General features: G+C 49.8%; 1 protein-coding gene across 2 annotated transcripts; it reads left to right on the plus strand.

The window, feature by feature from the left end:
- The first annotated feature begins 3,940 nt into the window (after positions 1-3,940).
- Isg20 (interferon stimulated exonuclease gene 20) lies at positions 3,941-14,882 on the plus strand. Of its 2 annotated transcripts, none has more exons than XM_055623322.1 (4): positions 3,941-4,102; positions 4,368-4,620; positions 11,265-11,465; positions 14,288-14,551. In XM_055623322.1, exons 2-4 carry the CDS (start codon positions 4,393-4,395, stop codon positions 14,324-14,326), a joined length of 468 nt encoding a protein of 155 aa, XP_055479297.1. In that variant the 5' UTR covers positions 3,941-4,102; positions 4,368-4,392; the 3' UTR covers positions 14,327-14,551. The 2 variants fall into 2 exon arrangements, with proteins under 2 accessions (XP_055479297.1, XP_055479295.1); XM_055623320.1 differs by lacking the exon at positions 14,288-14,551 and adding an exon at positions 14,592-14,882 and having other exon boundaries at positions 3,945-4,102.
- The last annotated feature ends 8,078 nt before the right edge of the window (positions 14,883-22,960 follow it).

Here is a 22,960-nt window from a genome sequence, read left to right on the forward strand (position 1 = left end):
AACGGTTCATAAGGACGTCAGTTGTTTTACTCTGAGGAAGTGTCTCACCTTTTGACCTAGGTGACTTGGAACTTGTGCTCTTCCTGCCTCAGCCTCAGTTTGAGACAGTTGAGCATGTAGGGCAGGTTGCTTCTAGGGAGAGCTGCCTCTGGGGCTGTTAACTGTCTCAGCCTGTTTTGTGTTCTATAACGAAACACCTGATGCTGTGGTACTTGATTAAGACATAAACCACAAAGCTAGGCGCATTGGCACATGCCTGTAATCCCAGCACTCAGGGAGGCAAAGGCAGGTGATCTCTGAGTTGGAGGCCAGCCCGGTCTATAAAGCAAGTCCAGGACAGCCAAAGCTACACAAAGAAACACTCTGAAAAAACAAAAGACAAATCAGAGTCATGGAAATTGGAAAGCGTGGTGTTGGTCTGCAGGGCTCTGCTGAGGACCCTGTGGTGGATATAGTGGAAGTACATGTGGAAAGGACCACGAGGCAAGATAGGGAGTAGGAGAGGGCTTGGACAGTGCCAAACAGGTCACAAAGGGCCAGAACTTCCAAGAGAAGGTGGTAATCTATTCATGGATGGGTTGTTTATCACTCACCCTCACATTACTCCTGCCAGTCCACACTTCAAGATTCAACCACACTGAACTGGGCCTTTAGACAAAGAACCCTTGGGAAACACTAAGTCATACCAGAGGCATAGCATGAGTTGTCCATTTAGTGCATTATCGGGACTCAGTGGAGTTTAGAGATCCATCCAGCAGCCTCTGGTCAGCTATAAGCTATGAGTGAGCAGCCCACGGGATGTGTCCTTGGAAGGCTGACAAGTTTGCTCGGAGTGATTCACTCCTGCCATCACCTGATCAAGGCTTGTGGGCTTGGCTTACCCTTTGATGTTGTCAGGTGAAGCTGGAAACAGGAAACCCCCTTACAGGCTGGGATCAGGGCTCTCTCCTTCAGGGCTGTTCATCACCAGTACCTGAGTCCAGCAGGACACACTGTACACTTGACAAAAGTTCAGCATAATTTAGGCAGGGTTCTAGGATCTGAGGCCCAGCTCTGTGGGAAACCATAAGAGAGCAAATAGAATGCACAGCATTCATTACCATGCACGTTCTATAGAAAAGAGTAGGGCTGGGGACCACCTTATCAATGAATGAATGAATGAACAAAGGAACGAATGAATGAATTTAGAAGAGGACAAGAGGTCACTTACACAGAGAGGCCTAGAGGGGGTACTGCCAAGCAGATGATGTAGGGAAGGCGTTTTCCAGAATGTTGGGCAGGTGCAGAACCCTTTCAATTTTTTTTTTTTTTAAGAACCCTTTCCTTCAAACAAAATGGCCTCTATCTTTACAGATCAGCTGTGCCTGCCTACAATTATGCTTGTTGGCTATATTGGTAGTCCCTCCCAGTGGGAGGGCCTACGGAGGGTCACTGGGCCCTCATCTGAGAGTTCAGCTGCTCCCCCAACCATTTGTATGCAATTCTGCCCTAATTGCATGGGGTCTGGGAGCTCAGGCAGTAGTGAAGTATATGAGCTGAGGAAGATTGGCACGCTAGCTAGGCAGCTACAGGGATGCCATCCACACAGGGTGAAGACTTACCGGTGTGTGTGTTTTAACATCTCCTGTGAGTAACCTCTCACCCATGCTCCATAAGTAAGCCCAATAAATTCAGTGATCCCGAAGTTGTACTCTGGTTGAATTGTTTTTTGGCTTGTTGGGACCTTCTAAGGAGGTCCCTCTTCTCCCAGAAAAGCAGCCCTTGAAACAGGGCGGCAAATGCCAAACTCTGAGACATGAACATGCAGGAAGATGCCTTCATAGTGCTGCTGCAGGACTCCAACCTAGAGCAGGAACCTTAGTGGCTCCTCTAGTCCAGTGTTTCTCAGCCTGTGGGTCATAATGACTAAGCCTTTCCCAGGGGTCACATAGCAGACATCCTGCATAACAGATATTTACATTACTATTCAGAACAGCAAAATTACAGTTACGAAGTAGCAACAGAAATGATTTTATGGTTGGGGGTCACCACAACATGAAAAACTGTATTAAGGGTCACAGCGTTAGGAAGGTTGAGAACCACTGGAGTCTAGTCACTGGTCTTGACACTGGGGAGATGGTGACATCATCTGAAGGAGGCGTGGAGACTAGTGGGCCTGGGGAGTCACCAAATAAAGACCCAGAGCAAGGCCAGGGCTTAGGTTTAAACTAGAAGAGGGCACACTTCAGAGAGGGTTAAACGAGACTGGAAGGGGCAAAAGGACGGATGAAAGCTTTCTAGTAGTTGTTTTTAAAAATGGTCTCAAGCTAGTCCAGAATAGTCTTGAACTTGCTGTGTGACTTTGAACTCTTAAACAAAGGATGACTTTGAACTCTTGATCTTTCTGTCTGCTTCTGCTGGTGTTGGGATTACATGCTAAACCACCACACCCGGTTAATGCAGTGCTGGGCATCAAGCCCGGGGGTTCTTGCATGCTAAACACTCTAGCAAGTTGAACTACACACTCAACCCCAACATTTGATTTTTGAAATCTGTTAAAGTCAGACATCTGGTCTGGCAAGGAAACCACAGATCTGGGAAGTTCTTTTCCAAACCGCAAGTCTTTGTGACGTCACTTTGGGCTGAGGACTGTTAATCTGTATAAACCTGGGCAGTAAGGCAAGCCTGGCTCCATCCGTTGACTCTCAACCCTGGCATGTACTTCAGGAGCACTCCTTCCAGAAAGCTGAGTCTGTTTCTGATCCAAGTGTACCTAGTTTGGTTATCAAAAGAATTCTGAACATTCCCTCTGTGATAGGTGTAAGCAACAGGCTCAGGAAAGAAACCACTGAAGTGATGGCTCCATGGTTAAAGGGAGGATTCTTGTAATAGCTATGAGAGAACAGCCAGAGGCATCCAGAAAAGAGCAGAGCAGAGGGGGAAAGAAGCAGACCATGGCCATCTCTTGGGAGCAGAGAAAGTAGGAGGGAGAAGGGAGAGAAGAGAATAGCAAGAGAAACGGGGAGGGAGTGGGGAGCATTGTTGGCTTTAGACAAAGTGGGGAGGGGGTGAGCTGGAACAGCCTGGGAGCTAGCATGGTGGAGGAGTTGGAGGTGAGAAGGGCAAGCATGTCTTTGAAATGCTGAAATGCAGAACAAGTACATGTGAGTAGGTACTGAAGGAGTCTGGAGGCTAGCATGGGCTGGCATGTAAACACAGGTATATTCTAGCAGGCAGAAACCTGACAGGTTTCTGAGGAATGCTGTGTGCAAACTTTGATTTGTATGCCGGAAATGCTATAGTCCAACATGAGCTGAGCCTAGACTGTCATTCTGGACAAAGTCAGTGGCCCTGTCCTTTTTTGGGGGGGTGCTTGGGATTTTTTTTTCCTTTTGGACCTAATAATGGCACCACTCTAAGAATTCTAAGTTCTAGCCCAGGAGACTATAGCTAGGTAGGGAGAGTGGTCTGGCTTGAGGCCATCTCAAGATCTGCTGCTGTTTGTCAGACTCACCCAGGTAGTCTTGGCCCACTGAGGCACTACTGAACTGGTAGAAGCCACCAACGGTTCCCTACAGTCTTCTTTGTCCTCACTGGGGCAGAGGCCAGGAACTAGACCCTTCCCATCCAAACCCCTTCTGCCCTTTCCAGTGAATGGCCCCAGTGTCTGAAGAACAGCTTGCTTTGCCCTCAGAAGACCTCACAGAATATCACACTGACAGCAGATCCCAGAGTTGTGGGACATTCCCCAGGCTCCAATCCCAGAGATGTTTATTCTCCGGGTGGAGGGTGAAAAAGCAAAGAAAGATGTTGCAATCCACTCCATCCGCGTCAGACACGTCATCTGAAAGGGAGGAGGGCAGGGCCAGAGGAGGGCACCCTGACACAGCCAGCCCTGACTCAGCCTGCCAGCCCCCCACCTGCCCTCCTCAAAGAGATGGAGCAGCCCAGCCTCCGTGGCCTGCCCCCCCCACACAACTTCCCTTGATAACAAACCAGAAACTGAAACTAAAACAGGCTCAAGTTCAGAGATGAGTCACTTCTCAAAGTGACTGAAGTAGCTGAGAAGTGGCAACAGAGAGGCAGAAGAGAATCCAGGGCACTGAAACAGACAGGAGAGCAGGTACCACATAGCTGCCCAACCTGGGAGGCAGGGGAAGGGGGGTTTCTTGGTGGTATGACAGCCAGACAAGGACCAGCGAGCTCTGGGGCCTACGGAGAAGCTGAAGGGTGGCATGAGGCCAGCTTCCCCTGTTGCCAGGTGGCATTGGAGATAGAGGGTAGGGCTTAGGTGTAGTCTGGCAGAATGGTGGCCCAGGATGCCCAGAGGCTTGTTGGTTCTTGAATGAAACCCTGGTTCCCCTCTTCCCCCTCCCCCAATCCTTCAGGACTTTCTGAGGGTTACCAAGGAGCATGGCATGCAGCCTAGAGGTGGTGGCTATGGACTGCGAGATGGTAGGGCTAGGTCCTCAAAGGGTGAGTGGCCTTGCCCGCTGCAGCATCGTGAATTTCTATGGCACAATCCTGTATGACAAATACATCCGGCCTGAGGGAGAGATCACGGATTATAGAACCCGAGTCAGCGGGATCATGCCTCAGCACATGGTGAGGGCTACACCATTTGGCGAAGCCAGGCTGGAGGTAAGTGAAAGACCAGGAGTCCACCAGCAGGGGTTTCGGGAATGGGAACGTTGTCCTTCCTCTTCAGCCCCTTCCCTAGGGTCCTGGGTCTGTGACTGTACCATGAGAAATTCCTCATCTTTCTGAGGAAAGAGCCCTGGGCCTCCCTATCACAGCCACCAATGAGATAGTTTCCCACCATCTGGAGCTGTTTTCAGGGCATCTTTTTGGTCCAACTTTCTGGTCCTATGATGGATAAACTAAGCCCCACCTAGTGTTCCCTTTCTTTTAGATCACACTGCTCAGGTGAGCCTGTGAGATAAGGTTCTGTGGCTGAGCTAGTTCTGTGTCAGAGGCCTGAGGCTCCTGGGCTGAAGGAGATACTGTTCCCTAACTAAGTGCTGTGGGCTCTAGCAGGCTCCCTGCTCAGCTTGAAGCCCACTTGAAGCCCAAGGTTCTTACCCTTTAGAGGGTGGTCACGTCTTCCAGGTGTAACTTTCTGTTTCTTTGTGTGATTAAAGGGAAAGCAAAACCCAAGTGGAAACTTCCCCTAGGCCTTTCACCTCTGGGCAGATTCAGCAGGAGCTTGGGGAAGTTCACATTTACAAGAACTGAGGTTGGTCTCCATAGACATGCCCCGACATGTATACCAGGTCGCTGGAGGGGAGACACAAAATCCCAACAGTGCTACTACCATTTAATAGGTACTGAGGTATATTCTCCCTCTGTCCCTCTCTCGCCTCACTCCCTCTTTCTCTCCTTCCTTCCTTCTCACCCGTGCTCATTCACTCTCCCTGAGCTCATTTCTACCTTAGCGCAGCCCAGGTGGTCCTCAGGAATTAACTGCCTCACTGGGAAGCAGGCACTCATTGTCCCAGTTCCCTGCTGCCCATGAAACAGCTCCAACCAGACATTCCATCCATACCTAACAAGGACATACCACTTGGGCCTTGGAAGTTGCCCTGGGAATGTCTGTGGGAGAAGAGCAGAGCTGATCTTTAGGAGTGAACTCACCTGTGTTCTAGTTGCCTCTAGCCGGAGTCCACCCCTTTGTGAATTGCCCCAGCAGCCCAGGGAAGGGCTAGAGTAAGCATGTTATGTTGTCTTGTGATCCATTCCCATCTCTGCCACCTGCCTGCTCTGTGTCCTCAGGCTTGATGCTCCCCCTCTCTGAGCTCCCTCATCAAGGCCCTGTGATAAGAGATGTACACTAGTACATATGTGTCTAGTGCCATGCTCAGGATACTACTCTAAGCAGTATCACCCCACTTTCTTCATTCTGGCAGTAGCAAGAAGGAGTGAGCTAGTTTCTTCACTCCTGCTTTTCAGATAGAGACCACAGGACTCAGGGCTGGAGCTGTAATGTTCTCTTCCACCATTCAGCATCAGTGTCCAGTGTAAGCGACAGTGCCCAGAACAGTGAACTATTCATCCATTGCAGCCCAGGCTAGAGACTCACCTCTCAACTGAAGCTAACTCCAGCCCTGAGCTTGACCTTTCCCAGCCTCCTAGAACAGGGGCCAGGTACCCCATCTTATGTCCCCTTGCCCCACTCCACCTCATCCTAGTGCAACTTGGCCCCTGCCCCACCCAAGACCTTTAGGAGGTCACTTACACACTAGGAACCCAAGCATCAAGCTGCCCGTGGCGTTCAGGGACATGAGGCCAACCAACACCCCCGAAGCAGCTGTGCCATAACTTGCATGGCTTTGGGATTGACCTGGCTGGATTAATGGGGAATGCAGAAGACACACAAACAGAAAAGGGGTGAGGAGGTGGACCCTGGACTCTGATGGAGATGCTCCATTAGCCCAGAAACAATGAGGCATGTTGGCTAATCTTGGTAGGGTGTCTCTGCAGGGGATCAGTCTCAGGTTACAGTCACCCAGCGGGAGGACTCACTCTAACCATTTCTGTACAAACTGTTTTTTAGCTAAAGGTAAATTATTTTATCAACATCTGCTGAATGAGGGAGATCTTGCCATTCTTCTGAGTCAGATCTGGGGAAAGCCTCTCTGTTTCCATGAGTCTGAACATTTGCATCCTTGACATGACAGTACTCATGTCATGAATACTGTAAGGGAAGGCACAGTGGAAACACTGAACTGCTCCGTGGGTGAAGAAGAACAATTATTCAAGCTGCCAAGGCTATCTGTGGGGTTCAGGCAGAAAGAAGTTTGGCCCAGTGGCTTTGGTATGCACTGTAGGTACATTTTGGTAGGGATTGGAGGAACTTGGAGGTTAGCATTGGCTTTGGTATGCGATTACAGGTGTATCTTAATAAAGAGCCATATGTCTCCTTTGCTAGAGGCATGGGAAAATAATGGAAGTGGATCCTGTTGGCAGACAGAAATCCTTCTCATGGGTTCCTGAAGAATGCTCTGTGGGAGCACTGACTTATCCACCAGCAATCATTTTATTTACCTTCCAGCGAGAACTGAGACCAGACTGTCATTTTGGACATAGTCAGTGGGCAAGGCAGGGGAAGGGAGTTTAGATGTTCCCCATACAGTTAGATCTCACTCATCAGCCATGAATTATTTTTTTCTTCTGTGGTGGTGGGGATTGAACCAGGGCCCTGTGCACACCAGGAACAAACTAGACCACTGAGCTACAACCCAGCTTTCCATGTACTTTTTGAGATATAAATTTCACTAAGTTTCCCAGGCTGACCTTGAACTCACTCTAAGCAGGCAGGCTTTGACCTTTTGAACCTCCTGACCCAGCTTCCCGAGTAGCTGGGGGTACAGACATGTGCTACCAAACCCATTGTTCATGCTTTTGTGTGTGTAGTCTGTGTGTACTTGTTTGTGTGTGCACGTGCATGTACAGATGATGTAATGTGTGTGGAGGCTGAGGTCAACGTGAGGTGTCTTGGTCTCCTCTCACCTTATCTTTGAGATAGGGTCTTACTGAACCTGAAGCACATTGGTTTGGAAAGGATGGCTCGCCAATGAAGTTTAGGGATCTGCTTGTCTTTACCTAGCCCCCAGCACTGGGGTCATAGACATGTGCACGTGCGTCTAGTTCCTAAGTAGCTTCTGGGTATCTGGACTCAGATTGTTATGCTTGTACATCAGGCCATTTACTGAGCTGTTTTCCTCATCGCCAGCTATAATGTTTTAAACCTAAGACAGATCATACTTATGGGCCCCAAAGTGTACTGGACCCCCAGATGAGAGAAGCTGCCAGCTCTTTATCAGACTCACAGGAAGTGGCACCTTCCAGGAGCATCTAAGGTTTGCCAGGTCTGGAATCTGGGCAGGTTATCTGTCCAGAGCTCTTCAACCACAGGCTTCCAGCAGGAACAGTGCATAGGCCCAACTCATGCATGCAGTAAGCCAACCTGTGGTAGTCAGGAGGGCTCTGGGGGTTTCTTGGGTCCCCTGGGTATGCCCAGCACCATAGGGCTTTGAGACCCAGCTCTACACTCTTCTTGCAAGACAGGGCCTCACGTAGCCCAGGCTGGCCTCAAACTCACTGTGTAAGCCAGGATAGCCTTGAACTTCTGCTCCTCCTGTCTCTACTTCCTGAGTGCTGGGCTCACAGGTGTGCCCTCTTCTTGTTTTTTTTGCCCCTTTTATCATTTTGTAGTGCTATGCTACTGCTTCTACAGTGTAAAGCCTTTGTCATGGACCTTCTCGCAACACCAGGTCTGCCAACCGTCTGGAACACTGGTTCTAAATGGGATGAGATTTTGTGCATGCGTACTCCTCCCTTGCCAGAGACATTGCTGGCTGTCACTGTGGTTGGGAGCATGTAAAGAAAGGTAGGGGCATGCAGTTAATAGCCTCCTCCCCTATCCTGTTACACAGCAAAGACACAACAGGTGTTGGCTTCAAATGCCAACAGTGCTCTAGGGGAGAAACACTGGTCTCTGGAGACTCCTACAAATCAGAAACAGGGAGCCAAAGAAGGGCAGTGGCTTGTCGAAAGACACAAGCGGGTGAGCTAACTGTCCGCCATCAGGTGCAGGGCTTCTTCCTGGCAGGTTCATGTCCTTCTACTTCTGGGAAATCTAACAGGCTACTCTCTTGCTTTTGTCAGAAGGAAGTTGTTTGTGGTCAGGGAATGGAGTCAGCTGGAACCTGTCCCATGACTTTGCTGGGGCCACTGTGTGCTGCTGGGCCCTGCCACCTGGCAAGGTCCCTGCAGACCTCAGCCAGGTAGGGAGGGACCTGCCAGGTAGGGGAGGCAAGTTCATTCTTCTAGTAACCCAGGACAGCAGTGTGAGCTAAAAGCAGAGTGGCCCGTGAACCTGGCAAGAGGAAAGAAGGGACACAGGGGCCACTCCTGAAGATGATGGATAGCACATGGTCCTCTCCAGTCCTCTTAGCCTCTTATTTCCATCCACCTCTGCTGATGGCCAGCAGTGACTGGTCAGATACAGGAACCAGTGGAGGATTGAGAGTATGGGAAAGTGACACTGTAGCAGGCTCCCAGAAGCTGACAGGATCCAGGAAGAGTTCCCAAACTGACCAGTGAAGTAGAACCAGGGGGAGGGTTGCCAAGGGCCCGCTCCTGGCACTTTGATCCTATGCCTCTGCAGTGGGTCCCAGTGCTATGAATCAGACTCATCTGGGAAATGCTAGGACCCAGGATGCAGATAGAAAGGAGCAGCACCTTTTTTCCTGCCTCAAGACGTGGGCCCTTCTCTGCATCTGGGCACCAATTAGTCAAATAATGGGACAAACCTGCTGATCGTATACAGGGAAAGATGAAGGCAGGGGGAGTTGCCTTGAAGCCCAGGCTAGGGAGACACTATTTTGTTTCCAGATGCCTTTTCCAACCAAGTCAAAGAATGATGTTCTGTGTGCCAGGGTGTGGGAGGGAGGCCAAGGGGAGGCTTGTAAGTCCATGTAGGGCAGGGGCTGAGCACCCTAAGGGCTGTCCATTCTTCCACTGGGGTGCTAGATGCAAGCTGACCCAGCAGGCTGAATCAGGCTTGCTCATTCTGCTGTGTGACAAGCAGCCAGGCTCTGCCTCTACCCTTCTGTGAGGAAATCCCAGTACTGTGACGGTGCTTAGCAAAATGCCCCTCCTCCCGCAAATGGTCCAAACAAATGGGCCATTTATCATGCTTGTGTGTCTGTGGTCTGTCAGGCCTACGTAGTAGGGGCAGTGTTAGGGCCAATGGTCAGGAGTTTCTGTGTAAGTTTACCTGCCTGCTGTACTGCATTTTCTCAGTTTCTCTCTATGTATGACCTTTCTTTAGGGCTTTCCCAGCCCTGGAGAATTTCCCAGCCAGGGGGAATTCCGTCTCTCCTCCTTTGTTTACTTGCTGTTAAGATTGGGTCCCGTGTACCTCAGGCTGGCTCTGATCTCTCTATGAACTGATGAGCCTCCTGCCCTTCCCTCCCCCAGATTCTGGGATTACAGGCATGTGCCGTCATGCCACATTTGTATGGGATAGAACCTAGATCCTCAAATGCTAGGCACTTTAGCGCTCTACCAGCTGACCCACACCCTACCCTTAATTATTATTTTTTAAAGAGGACTATGGAGGAATTGGCAGACATCTCATATGGTCAGATACACTTTGGGGAATTCACTCCTCTGTGCTTCCATTGTTCTCTTTTGTAAAATTCTATTAAGCCCTGGCCTCCCTCCTAACAGAGCTAGTTTTTGTACCTGCTGAACAGAGCCAACTTAATGCTTTAAGACAATATGAACTTATTATCTTAATGTTCTTCATTTCAGAAGTCCAACCTGGGCCTTATGGGACTAAAGTTAAGGAGTCTGCAAAGCTGGCTTCTCAGGCTCCCTTCCCAGCTTCAGGAGACTGGGACATCTTGGCCTTGGTCCTTCCTCCATAGTCAAAACTACCAACAGCCCACAAAGTCTCCTCATTAAGAATCCCTAGCGCAGTGGTGGGTACCTGTGATCCCAGCACTCAGGGAGGCAGAGGCAGGCAGATCTCTGTAAGTTTGAGGCCAGCCTGGTTTACAAAGTGATTCCAGGACAGCACTACACAGAGAAACCCTGTCTTGAAAAACCCAAACCCAAACCCAAACCCAAACCCAAACCCAAAACCAAAACCAAAACCAAAACCAAAACCAAAACCAAAACCAAAACCAAAACCAAAACCAAACCAAAGAATCCCTGGCTTTCAAAAATAAAGGCCCTTGGTAATGGGGATCTTTTCTGGAACTCTCTTTTTCCCTATGCCCAGTGATAGGGATTGCATCTCCTAACTTTCCCACTGAGCTACAGTCCCAGCCAACAAGTTCCCTATTTTAACATCATCATTCCATTAACAACTTAAATTCCACATGCGCCTTAGCCATCCACCCCTTTCCAGGTATGTATTCACAGATTCTCCTGAAAGGGGTATGGACAACCTTGGGAACTCATTACTTGCCCAGCTCCAGCACAGCTGCCGAGAAGATTAAAGAATATAATGTATGTGCTGTTTGTCCATACAGGCCATTCCCATGAGCCACGGCAACAGTCCAGGGTAGGGCTCCTCACAGACTCAGACTGCTCTGAGAAGGGCTCTGGACCTCACTTCCCTCCAGTGAGGGAGGGTGATTTGCCCAAGGTCACATAGCAACTCCAGGAGTGGCTACTCCTCCCCACCCAGCCCCATGGCTATGGGGAAGCGGGGCACCCCACCTGGAGCACCCAGGATGGACCTGTATGATACCACCTGTCTTCCCGGACAGATCCTGCAGCTTCTGAAAGGCAAGCTGGTGGTGGGCCACGACCTGAAGCACGATTTCGATGCATTAAAGGAGGACATGAGCAAATACACCATCTATGACACATTCACAGACAAGCTGCTGTGGCATGAGGCCAGGCTGGGCCACTACAAGCGTGTATCCCTGCGGGTGCTAGCTGAGCGCCTGCTGCACAAGAGAATCCAGGTAAGGAACCTCCCCTGCGGTCGATACCCTTCTGTCTCTTTCATCTTCCTCCTCCCCCGTCATATGAGGAGTAACCTGCTCTTCCTCCTCCTCCTTCCTCTCATATTGTGTCGCTTAGTCCTCCTGTCCTCCCTTGCTCCTAAAAAGTGAGGCTCTTCCTCTTCCTCCTTCCCATCCCTCCCCTCCTCCCAAGGCAGATCAGTTCCACACACCTAAGCTGGTTTCAGGTAAGGAGCCTCTGCAGCTGCCTGGGTCTAGGCATCCTCCTGCAGGACTCCACACCAGCACTTTAGGAACCCCAGTGCAGGCATGTGACCCCAAGACTTTTTTCCCTCCACTCCCAAGAGACTGGATGTTGTAGGTGTGGGGTCTCTTTGGGTCCCAGAGACCAGGAAGGGAATGCAGAAAGCCTCTTTGCTAGGTGATGACAGGAGCACTGGTAGGGAAGAACAGGGGAAAACCCTTGGTACAGGCTTCTTAGTTTATACCCCGTGCATTATGAAGCCTGTGACACTGCAGCCCCAGGGAAGTAGTAGACAGCCTGCACCTCTGCTGTGCCATATCGGGACCTGAAAGCTGGACGTTCCTGTCATGTATCAGTCAGTGTTGCTCCAAAGTGCTACCTCCTTGGTATGTGGGGGGAGGACTCACCCTCACCCAAGTAAGAGATACAGACAGCGGACAAACATCGACAGCCAAACACTACCCAAGAGCCCTCCTAGTCAACAGTTTTGTTTTTGTTTTGTTTTTTTGAGGCAAGGTTTCTCTGTGTAGCTCTGGCTGTCCTAGAACTCTCTCTATAAACCAGGCTGGCTTCAAATTTACAGAGATCCACCTGCCTCTGCCTCCCGAGTGCTGGGATTAATGGTGTGAGCTACCACTGCTCAACGTTTTTTGTTTGTTTGTTTGTTTTGTTGTTGTTTTGTTTAATTTTTTTCAGCATTGGGGATCAGACCCGGGACCTTGAACATAAGCCGAGCAAGTGCTCTGCTGTGAACTATATCCCAGTCAGCCTTTGTTTTCTTATCTAGGGTTTGGCTACATAGCCTTATATTTCCAATCCTTCTGCCTCAGACTACTGAATGCTGGTATTGAGTATATGGCCAGCTACACTAGCTCTTCACTGAACACTTACTGTGTGTCAGACGCTGGAGGTGAGCGTGCCATGCCCCTGTCTGGGAGGAGGTCTTGGTAGAATGGAGGTAGACCATAGGCATTGTCGGATAAAAGGGAGGGCAGTGGGCATAGAGCTCAGTTGGTAGAATGCTTTCCTAGCATGCTCGAAGCCCCATGTTCAACCCCCGGCACCACGTAAACCGAGCATGGAAATTCTAGCCCTTGGGAGGTAGAACAGGAAGATCAGAAGTTTACGGTCATCCTCAGCCACGTAGTAAGTTTGAGGCTAACCTGGAATGTAGGAGTGGGGGTGGGGTGGGGGGATGGGGCAGTGTCTTGGGGATGGGGAGAATAGAGGCCAGCACCATTTGCAGAACCACTCATAGAGGTCTGGAGAGAGGGAGGAGAGGGTTGGAGGGGGTACATGAGCCAGGGCCTGTAGCATGGAGATCACTTGACTAGGTGAGCAGCTAGTGGCCTGAAGTCCCATCCCACACCTGCAGGAATTGTTTTGGGAGCAGGAGTGGGCCTGAACCTGGCTGGCCACTGTTAGTCTCCTGACCCATGATAATGGTCCTGGCTTTTCCTGTACCCTTGGGGCATGCTGTGATCTAGTGTGCTTGATGGGTCAGGAGCCCTAAGGATATTTGTGTGTCTGTCCCCTGGCTCTCAGCTCTGGCCTTGTCCTGGGGGGCTTTGAACCTGGTCTGTAGGACCCTTAGGCTCTGTCCCTATCTGTGGTTATTCCAGGGACTCAGTTTACCCTCCTCACCAGCTCCCACCTGCACTGCTGTCCCCTGGCTTCCAGCTCCTGCCTGAGGGCAGTGACCATACTGATCAGGGTTGTCACAGGCTGGTCCCTCCCCTCAAGGGCATGAGCCCAACAGGGAAGGAAAGACTCTCTGTACTTGGCCCTTGTGCATACTGGGATTGGATATATTTTCATGCCTTGTGAGGCAGGTGTGCCCAGGATCATTTTAAAGAGGTAGAGCCTGAGGCCCCAGGAGGGGACTAAAACCAAGGCCAGAACTGTCTGCTTCTCCAGGCTGACTGAAAGAGGGTCCTCCAGCCACCTGCTGCTTCTGCCTCAGACAGCAAAGCAAGAGAGTTCAGAAACCTGTCCTCAGTTTCCTCACCTGTCAAGTGATGGTGGTGATGGGGCAAGTCTTTTCAGGCACCCAGGACAAGTAGCACTTGAGCTGTAGGAGACACTGCAGCCCCCTGCTTATTAACAACACAGGATGGGATAGTGCAGCCTGCCTGAGCTGGGACTCCCCAGCACCCAGTCTGGACGGTAGTGGGGAAGGAGCCCCTGGGAGGAACAGCAGGCCACCCTGGTAGAGGGACATCAGGTTAACAGCCTGCTGGGCCCCCTGCAATTGCAGGCAAGGCTTCAGGCCAGACCTGGAAATCACAGAAAGTAAAAGATGCTGCAAGGAGTTGGCCTGGCTCTTGGATATAAGCCCCTGCTCCATAATATTTGCAGTATTTGAGCCTCAGTTTTGACCACCACTAAAACTGGGGATGATCAGATGTAGCTCCTGGAGTGTAGGAGGTTCCACAAGCCAAGTGATTAGCATAGGGGTGGCAGGTGGCAGCCATTTCTTCTTCACTGGAAAATATATAGAACCCAGTTCTACCCCATGGCCTGGCCCCCTCTTCAAAGAGCTTCTATGTTAGTGGCTCACCCTTCTCCTGTTTCCCAGGTACTGGCAAGCCTCTTCGGGGATGGAGGACCCAGCTAGCCAGGCCCTGACCTCCTCCCTTCTTACCCTCTACATAGGAATGGCCAGTATTGCTATTGGTGCCCTTTCTGCGCCTGAGCAGCCTTGCTTTCCCACCTCTCACTGGAGTTCCCTACTTCCTCTTGTGTGCTGCCCTGCCCTGCCCTGCCCTGCCCGGCTCCAGCCACCCGCTGACACCCTGTCAGGGCTCTCAGGGATATGCTCACCTGCTGGGCCAGGACTGCAGAGGCAGCCCCCTCAGCTCCCACCCTCCCTGTGTCTGCAGAACAACTGGCAGGGCCACAGCTCTGTGGAAGATGCCAGGGCCACAATGGAGCTCTACAAAATCTCTCAGCAACTCAGAGCCAGAGTGCAGCAGCAAGGGCTGTCCTGCCTCGGGGCATGGAACTGAACTTCATCCTTGTCAAAGGATCAGAGGCTTACACTCCAAAAAGACAAGACCTCTTCCTGACGTCAACCACAAAACCCATACCAAGACTGCTCCCCCATTACAGCAATTCTTTTGCTTTAGGGGGAAAAACCTTTAGTAATAAATGGCTCTGATTTTGTCTAATCATTCACTGGGACCTCTTTTGTCTTTCTTTTCTCTGAGATGGGCTAATGGTGATCAGGACCCAGTGTGCACGAGGGTGACAGAGAATGGAGATTTATACCCAGAAATCGGGCAAGTGCCTTTTCATTCACTCCTTTCTCCCTCATTTCTCTCTCTCTGTTTTCCTTCCTCCCTCTCCCACCCATGGGTTTATTTAGCACATAGCAAAGAGAGCACTGGACATCACAGTAATAGGAGAACTTGCTTTTTTTTTTTTTTAATTTTTTTATTCTTCTTGAAGCCCACCTAAACTCATGGCTGTCCAGACTCAGCCTCCGAGTGCTAGTATTGTAGATATGTGTGACCTTAGAAACATAGACTTTTGCTCTTTTTTTTTCTTTCTTTTGGAGATTGGAACTAGGTATTTTATGTATGCTAGGCAAGTGCTCTACCATTGAGCCACATCCCCTGTCCTCTCTCTATGTATTTGCCATTGGTTACTATTAGTTTTTTTAATTTTAACCTTTCTTATAAAAAAGATGAAAAAAATCACACACCCAAGTCAACCAGATTCAAAGAACTCAAACGTCTATACAATTAGAGTAGCCACCTGGAACGAAAGCTGTGGAGCAGCACATCAGATTTTGTACCCTCACAATATATGTTCGTGGGCTGTCCACCATCAAGACCAAAAAAACCATGGCAGAGTGAGCACTAGAAAAACAATTAGCTTTATATCCTCCTTCATGACATGTCTATGCCAGGACAGTCCTTTTTCATTCTATCGGCTCTCCCTTTCTCTTCCTCTTCTCTCTTTCCTTTCCTTTTTTCTCCCTCCTTCCCTCTATCTCTTCCCTCCTTCCTACCTCTCTCCCTCCATTCTTTGTGCGTGCCCATGCCATGGCCCAGGCACGGAGCTCAGAGCACAGACCTTGGGAGTCAGTCCTCTACTTCTATCACATGGGTGCCAAGGAACAGACTCAGGTCCTCAAGCTTAGTGACCAGTGCCTTTATCTGCTGATCCATCTTGCCCCACCCTGTCTTCCTTCCTCCCTTCTTTCTCCCCCTTTTCAGTTCCGAGGATTGAACCCAAGGTCTTGTTCAAGTTCGGTAAGTACTCTATCACTGGGCTACCCTAACTCACCCCATTCACCCCACATTTTTTTTTTACATTGAAAAGGGTCCTCACTAAGTTGTCCAGGTTAACCTTGAACTTGCGATCCCCCTGCCTCACCCTTGCCTTTCTTAGTATCTTGAGTCCTGTACATCCAAGGAAGCCACTTTGGAATCTGAGTAACATGTGTCTTAAGGACCCCCTGTTCCTGTTGCATATACAGGGAGGGGCATTGTTTCCTAGGCTTCCTGCTCTGGGGTCTACCCAACCTCATCTTGAGACTAGATTCGCCGGAAGTGTGTGGAGCCACTGCCTTCCCTTATTCGTAAAATGAGAAAGTCTGGAGTATGAGGGAGCTAGGTCAGAAGGCTAGCTTTGCCCTGTAGCATTTGTGTGACCCACAAGTCATCTGACTTTCCTGTGCTGTACAACTGGACATCCTAACAACTCACTGGGTATTACAGACTGTCTTCTGCAACCCTTAGCACCGTCCCCAACTTTTGGTAAGCGCATGCAAAGTGTCAGTAACTCCCATCATTTCTTGGGTGGTTGTCAGAATTTCCATCTGGACTCCCATCTCTAGCCCTTGTGATTTCCAGTGGAAGAATTCGGATATGATCCAGAGAGCGCAATGTAGAAAACAGAATTTATTGCAAAACAAGCGCCAGCAAGGGGACAGCAGACCAAAGACACCAGTGCCTGGGCCTACCCACCAGACAGGCTTGATATGATTTCTGTAATCCCCAGAACAAAACAGCAGCATTCCTTTGAGGCCCTTGTTCTACTGCAAGGTGATAGACCTCTTTGGACTGGTTCTCTCTGACTTCAGGGAGGAGGATAGGTGATGTGTGTTGTGGACTATGTGTTTTATTTTTTATTAGAAGGCTCCCCTTTTTCATGAACTTCAGGGCTCCACGGGACCTGATTCAGACAGTTACTTCAGGCTGCCAGGGAGTCACATTAGCCTAGGAGGAGAAGTCCCTGTCCTCTGTTTTATAGACTGCAGACAATGAGGGAGGGAGGGCTGAGCACCTAAGTTTTCCAAGCCTGCTAATATCTAGTTACCTAACAGAGGCTTCAGCCCAGACCAACAGAAGCTACGGGGGTCCATCAGTACCTGATGTACACTAAGTGTGAGTACAGGGCAGTCAAGTCCTGGGGTTCCTCAGAAAGCACCTCCTGGCTTCAAACTGCAGAGGATCAGGATCACGCACAAAGCTCAAACAGCAACAAACAGACCCCTCGGCCCTACTACAGGAGTGGGCTCCTAGTTCCTTGGCTCTGCAGAGGGACACCGGTACAGCTGAGAACAGCAAGCTGCACTTGATTCTAATGAGCAGAGACCTCACCACACACTCAGCGGGGATCCTGGCTCTGAAAAATACTGCTTGAGTGACAGGTGAGTGCAACGTGCAGCTACAGTTGACAGTTGGCCTAGGCAGTGGAGGGCTTGGTCACCTTTCCAGCTTCTTCTTTCTGGAGCACTTATACAGAGGAAGGTCTGAGGCCCTACGGGCTGGGTCTTAGGTAGCCCCGCTTTGCAGACGGGGGCTCACGGTAAGAAGGCTGATTTGTTAGGGTATTCACCTGACATCGGAAAAGCCCTGGGGTCTGTCCTTAGCACCACAGAAACCAGGCATGCTGCTGTACACCTGGAATCTCAGCACCCGGGAGGCTGAGGCAGGAAGATCAGAAGTTCAAGGCCACCACTGGCTACACAGCACATTTGAGACTAGCATAGTCTACTTGAGACCCCGTCTCAACACAGCACAAAACACAATGCAACAGGTAAGGTTAGGATCTGAGGGCTTCAGGTCTGTTCTTACTTCACCACAAACCTAAGGTGCTTTACAGTGGCGATGCCTGGCATCTGTGCTACTGAAGTCCAGGAACTTTGGGACTCTCTCCCAAGATGGGAAAGTGCAGTTTTCATTGTCTGGGTGTTCACTCCTTCTCCCTCTCCCCCCATGATTGCTGCTTCTGCTGTTTTCTAGGAACCTCCCAAACTGTCGGCATTTACCCTGTCTGGCTTCCACTAACCACTAGGTGGCAGTCACGTACCATCTGCCTAACAGGCTGCCTTGAGATGAGCTGTGAGGAAACTTAAACAGCTTAAGTGCTGGCCGGTCAGGGGCTTAGTCTCCAAAAGGAGCTGAGACGTGGCCCAGGTCCAAGATGGCCCCAGGCTCTTCAACTTGCAGCCCACTGTTCTTTCTGTGGCTTCAAGTTCTCTTGAAAGGCAGGACAAACCTGGATTCCTTTAAAAAAAAATCATTATTATTATTTATTTTACAATGTATTCATTTTGGATCCTGGTTGTAGCCCCCTCATCTCCTCCTGGTCCCACCCTCCCTTCCTCTTCCTCCCCTATGTCCCTTCCCTAGTCCACTGATAGCGGAAGTCCTCCTCCCTTTACTGTCTGATCCTAGCCTATCAGAAAGGGACATTTGGATGCCCTGGAGCCTAGCTGTTACCCAAGGGCACAAACCCTATGGGAAGAGCTTGAATCTTGCCAGGTGCCTGCTTCTTGTTCTCAGCTGTCCTGAAGGGACTCTCAGGGCAAGACTTGGGGAAAGAGAAGGACACCAGGTCAGCATCTGCTCTGACCCAGATGGAAATGCCCCAGGAGCAAGCCTAGCCATGGAGAACTGGGGTGCTCACCCCGCCGGAGTGAGCATGGTTGTGGCTACAAAGAAAGACTGGCCAGCGTGTACAACTTCAGGCCTAGAAGACTACGGGTGTGCTCTCTAAGCTGCGTACTACCTCCTGGCTGACGCCAGCCCCCTTATTCACCTGGAGCTGTCTATCCTGAGCCTGAAGTGGTCTGATGACTTTAAAATGACTCCTTAAACAGAGGATCCCTAGGTGGACCCTTTCAGATCATGCTTAGGACCATGTCTCATATTTGTCTCATCTCCAGACGATTTCCTGTCTCATTCTTCTGCCCAAAGTTCCTGACTTTCTAGACTGTGTCCCATACTTCTTTAACGTTTTCACTGTGACCCCCTGACCAGTCCAACAGTCTATATACCCTGTACCAAGCCCACCCTCCCCGCCTTCCTCAGACCCCACACATAGTAGGGTCTTTAATCAATTGGGGGAAATTGGAATAACAATTTGGACCTGGCCCAGTCAGGAAAGAGAAGTATCTGTTTATCTATCTGTCCAGGGCTGGTGGAAGGATATTTGGCATTGAAGCTGAGTCACCCCCTGCCACCTAGCCCTGAAGCATAGAGGAAAATTCGGGAAAGTATTGGAAACAACAGTCTAGAAATGACCCTGCCTGGTTGAGCATACACCTGAGTCACCCCTGACTCAGACCCAGACTGTAGGTCGCCTGCCGCTGGCAAACCCCTGGTTCTTTTCTTCTCCAGCCCAGCAGCTGAGTGGGAAAGGCATTCCCCCTCCCCATCCATAAAAGAGATCCTCAGCATCTTCCTGGGCCCCTGCCCTGAAAAGGTCAACGACCTAGGCACCCCAACCCAGCACCCCCGAATCATCTCATCCTCTTGGAGGGTATCAGCCAACTCAGCCTGCTCCGGCTTCCAAGAATGGGAACCAGCGCTGCCCAGCTTCCTGCCCAGTGCTCTGTGAGCTGTGCCAGCTTCATGGCCAGGAGACTTACTCACCCTCGGAACAATTTCTCCTCTATATGGAAAGAACATATGCTTTTCCTGCTGTGGGATGAGAAAGCCGGAGGAAAAGGCAGGGGCATTGGCCCAGCCCCAGCACTTTCCCTTTCAAGCCACATGTGTTTCGTGGCAGAACCTGGAGGCCTCTGCTCCAGGGAGGCCCTCGGGAACAAAGTCTAAAGCCATGATTGTAAGCTGGAGGTCCCAGCCCCTCTGCTGTCCCATTCTCTATAGTTGAGGCTAGACTCAGTTTCCACTCTGGGGCCTGGAACAGCTCTGCTTGCCTAACCCCCCCCCCCCAACCTATGTCTGGTAGAAGATCTAGGGGTGAGGGAAAGATTTAAAATAAGCATTCTTTCTGTGGAGTTAGCACCTTTCCTGCAAGGGACATGGAATGGCTGGGACTGTGCATTTACAGACTGGCATACCTCCGGCACAAGGGCGCAGCAGAGAAAAGAGCAGATCCTGCCAGGTGGCAAGCACACAGACTGGGTTTGGCTGGTTTGTTTCTTGCCTGGGTGACTCTGAACAGAATCTGTCCCCTCTCTGGTTCTTTGGTTCTTGAGCCGTAGCTGGAGGATGATGGATGACATTCCTCTGAGGGCTAGGGTCAGGGTCAGGGACAGCACTGTACATGCTGGGCTCCATCAACGCCCAAAGGGAGGCTACAAGCAAACATGCAGCAGGGCTCGCTCTGAGTGGGAGACCGCAGGGGAGGAGTCGCACCAGGTGCGGTCAGCTGCTCCTCTGAGACAGCACACCCTGCCGTCCCTAACCCTTAGCCTCTAGTCAGAATACGTGTGCAATTGCGATCCTGGGTTTTTATCTTAGAGAAACAAAAGTGCATGTTTGCAACGAGAGCCTGAACACAAGTGTGTCTAGCAGTCCTCCCCGTAATACTCCCCAGGTGGAAGCAACCGGGTGTCCTGGACAAGTAAATGTTTAGATAAACGATATTCTGTCCATAGCATGCAATTCCAGAACATTATGGCAAGTGAAGACTCAGTCCCAACAGGTAGACACTGTATGGTTCCATCTATTGAAATGCCTTGAAATGATATAGCTCTCAACTGAGATTAGTTTTGTCGTCGTCAGGGGCTAAGTCTGGGGGACAGTGTAGCATTCTGAGAGGGAGCTCTCTCCTGACTGTAGGATTGATTCTCCATGCTACACCCACCGAATGTATCTCTTACGTCTTCTCCCTGCTGTGAGACTGAAGGATTTCTCTCAGGAAGCTGGCCAAGCCAATGGCAACAACCTACAGATAAATTGCTGCCTAGGATTCCGGTTGTAGTTTGGAATCTGGTTAAGTTTTCCCCAAAGGCTCCTTATTGAAGGCTTGGTCCTCAGCCTGGGATGCTACTAGGAGGTTGTGGAAACGTTAGGAGATGGGGTCTAATGAAGGGATTTGGTTCGCTAGCTAGAGGGAGACCCTTGGAGACCTTGGCCCTTTTCTTCTGTCTCTCTCTGATTTTCAGCCACCATGAAGTGCTGCTCTGCCACATACTCTCCAGCATGATGCACTGGCTCGTCACGGGCTCTGAGTGACAGGACCAAGCAGTCATGGACCGAGACCATGCAGTTAGCCCAGAGAAGACTTTCCTCTCCATATTCCCCACAGCAGTGGGAAGCAACTGAAACACTGCCCAGTGACCTGGCTGTCAAGGCCATTGTACCAGGAAGGCAGCCGACTTGTAAGGCATCACTCTTCAGTGTGACTGGTCGGCACAGGATGTGACGTCCACAGTCAGACAAACAGAAGGGGAGAAGAGATAAAACAGATAGGATGTGGGAAGAGAACTAAAAGAGAAAAGGGGGGGTAAGGAAACTGTAACTAATATACTCAAGAGAATTTGCACAAATATTTTTAACAATAAAAATATTATTTACAGCCTGGCATGGTAGTGCATGCTTGCAATCCCAGCACTCAGGGAGGCAGAGGCAGGCAGATCTCTGTGAGCTCAAGGACAGCCTGGTCTACAAGTGGTCTACAAAGTGAGTTCAGGACAACCAAGGCTATACAGAGAAACCCTGTCTCGAAAAAAAAAAAAAAAAAAAAACAACTTTACAATAAAAAAAATATAGCAGTAATTTTAAATTCTGTACCAAAAAGTATCAAGTCATATATATCTTCCAGAGACAGAGAGAGAGAATAGAATAGATGAGGAAAGTTAAAGGATCCAACTAGGAAGTCAGTATCTGAGAGAAAATGGAGACAACACAGCTAATGTTCTCTGAAAGGAGGGAACCTCAATAGAGAAAATGCCACTGTGAGATCCAGCTGTAAGGCATTTTCTAAATTAGCAATTGATGGGGGAGGGCACGCCTGGGCTGGTGGTCCTGGGTTTTATAAGAAAGCAGGCTGAGCAAGCCAAGAGGAGCAAGCCAGTGAGCAGCACCCATCCATGGCCTCTGTGTCCACTCCTGCCTCCAGGTTTCTGCCATGCTTGAGTTCCTGTCCTGACTTCCTTCAGTGATGAGCAGTGCTGTGGAGGTGTAAGCCAAATAAACCCTTTCCTCCCCAACTTGCTTTTTGGTTACAATGTTTCATCACAGCAATAGAAACCCTGACTAAGACATGGTTTATGCTTATAATCCCAGCACTTCAGAGGCTAAGGCAGGAGAATTGCTGTGAATTAAAGGCAAGTCTAAGCTTCATATTGAGCACCAGACCAACCAGCACAAAATATATATATCTGTACTTCCAAATACTTACTTTTCAGAATCCTTTTTAAAAAAGCTATTGGGGGTTGGGGCTGTGCTTCACACAAACAAAGGAAGAAAATGAGGAATGTAGCTGTCTGAGAGACAGGTGAAAGGTGTTCCTAGGTGAAATGGGAAGGGCCACCTCCAAAAACAAGCTGTATGTGCCGAGCCCAGAGCGGAGCCAACGCAGAGCACAGGGAAGCTGTCAGGAGCCCTGGATCTTGTGAAATAGAGAAGGGAATCATTCCAAAAGGAGAGAGTTGGTTGGTTGGAACTGAACCAATTATGGGCACATTGAAAACCCCGTTTAAAAAAAAAAATGAGATAGTTATTCAAACCAAGAAACAAAACAAAACAAAACAAAAAAACTGTGCAAGAATAGTAAGTAGTATTTTCACATAATAATATCACAAATGTTAAATGTTGATTTAATGCCCTTACTCCCAAACGATGTAACTATTTTAGGAGGATGTGGGGAATGCGTGCACACACACCTATTCACAGGGAGTCAGTGATTTTCCAGACAGGAAATACCCAACATGTGGGTGCTACTTAGAAAATAGAGGTGATCACCAGAAGAAAGAGTTACGTACACTGAAAATGCTCACCACAGAACGGCGGCTTCTGTAGGTGATGGGAGCTGGGCCACT

Source organism: Psammomys obesus, unplaced genomic scaffold, assembly GCF_907164565.1.
Source record: "Psammomys obesus unplaced genomic scaffold, mPsaObe1.curated_primary_1811, whole genome shotgun sequence".
Classification (NCBI taxonomy): Eukaryota; Metazoa; Chordata; class Mammalia; order Rodentia; family Muridae; genus Psammomys; species Psammomys obesus.

What these genes read in the sequence shown, in the direction of transcription:
- Isg20 (XM_055623320.1), top strand. Translation starts at nt 4,393, where the DNA reads ATGGCATGCAGCCTAGAGGTGGTGGCTATGGACTGCGAGATGGTAGGG. An exon ending in TTGGCGAAGCCAGGCTGGAG is followed by an intron (nt 4,621 to 11,264) that starts GTAAGTGAAAGA and finishes CTTCCCGGACAG; the next exon opens with ATCCTGCAGCTTCTGAAAGG. An exon ending in TGCTGCACAAGAGAATCCAG is followed by an intron (nt 11,466 to 14,591) that starts GTAAGGAACCTC and finishes CTGTGTCTGCAG; the next exon opens with AACAACTGGCAGGGCCACAG.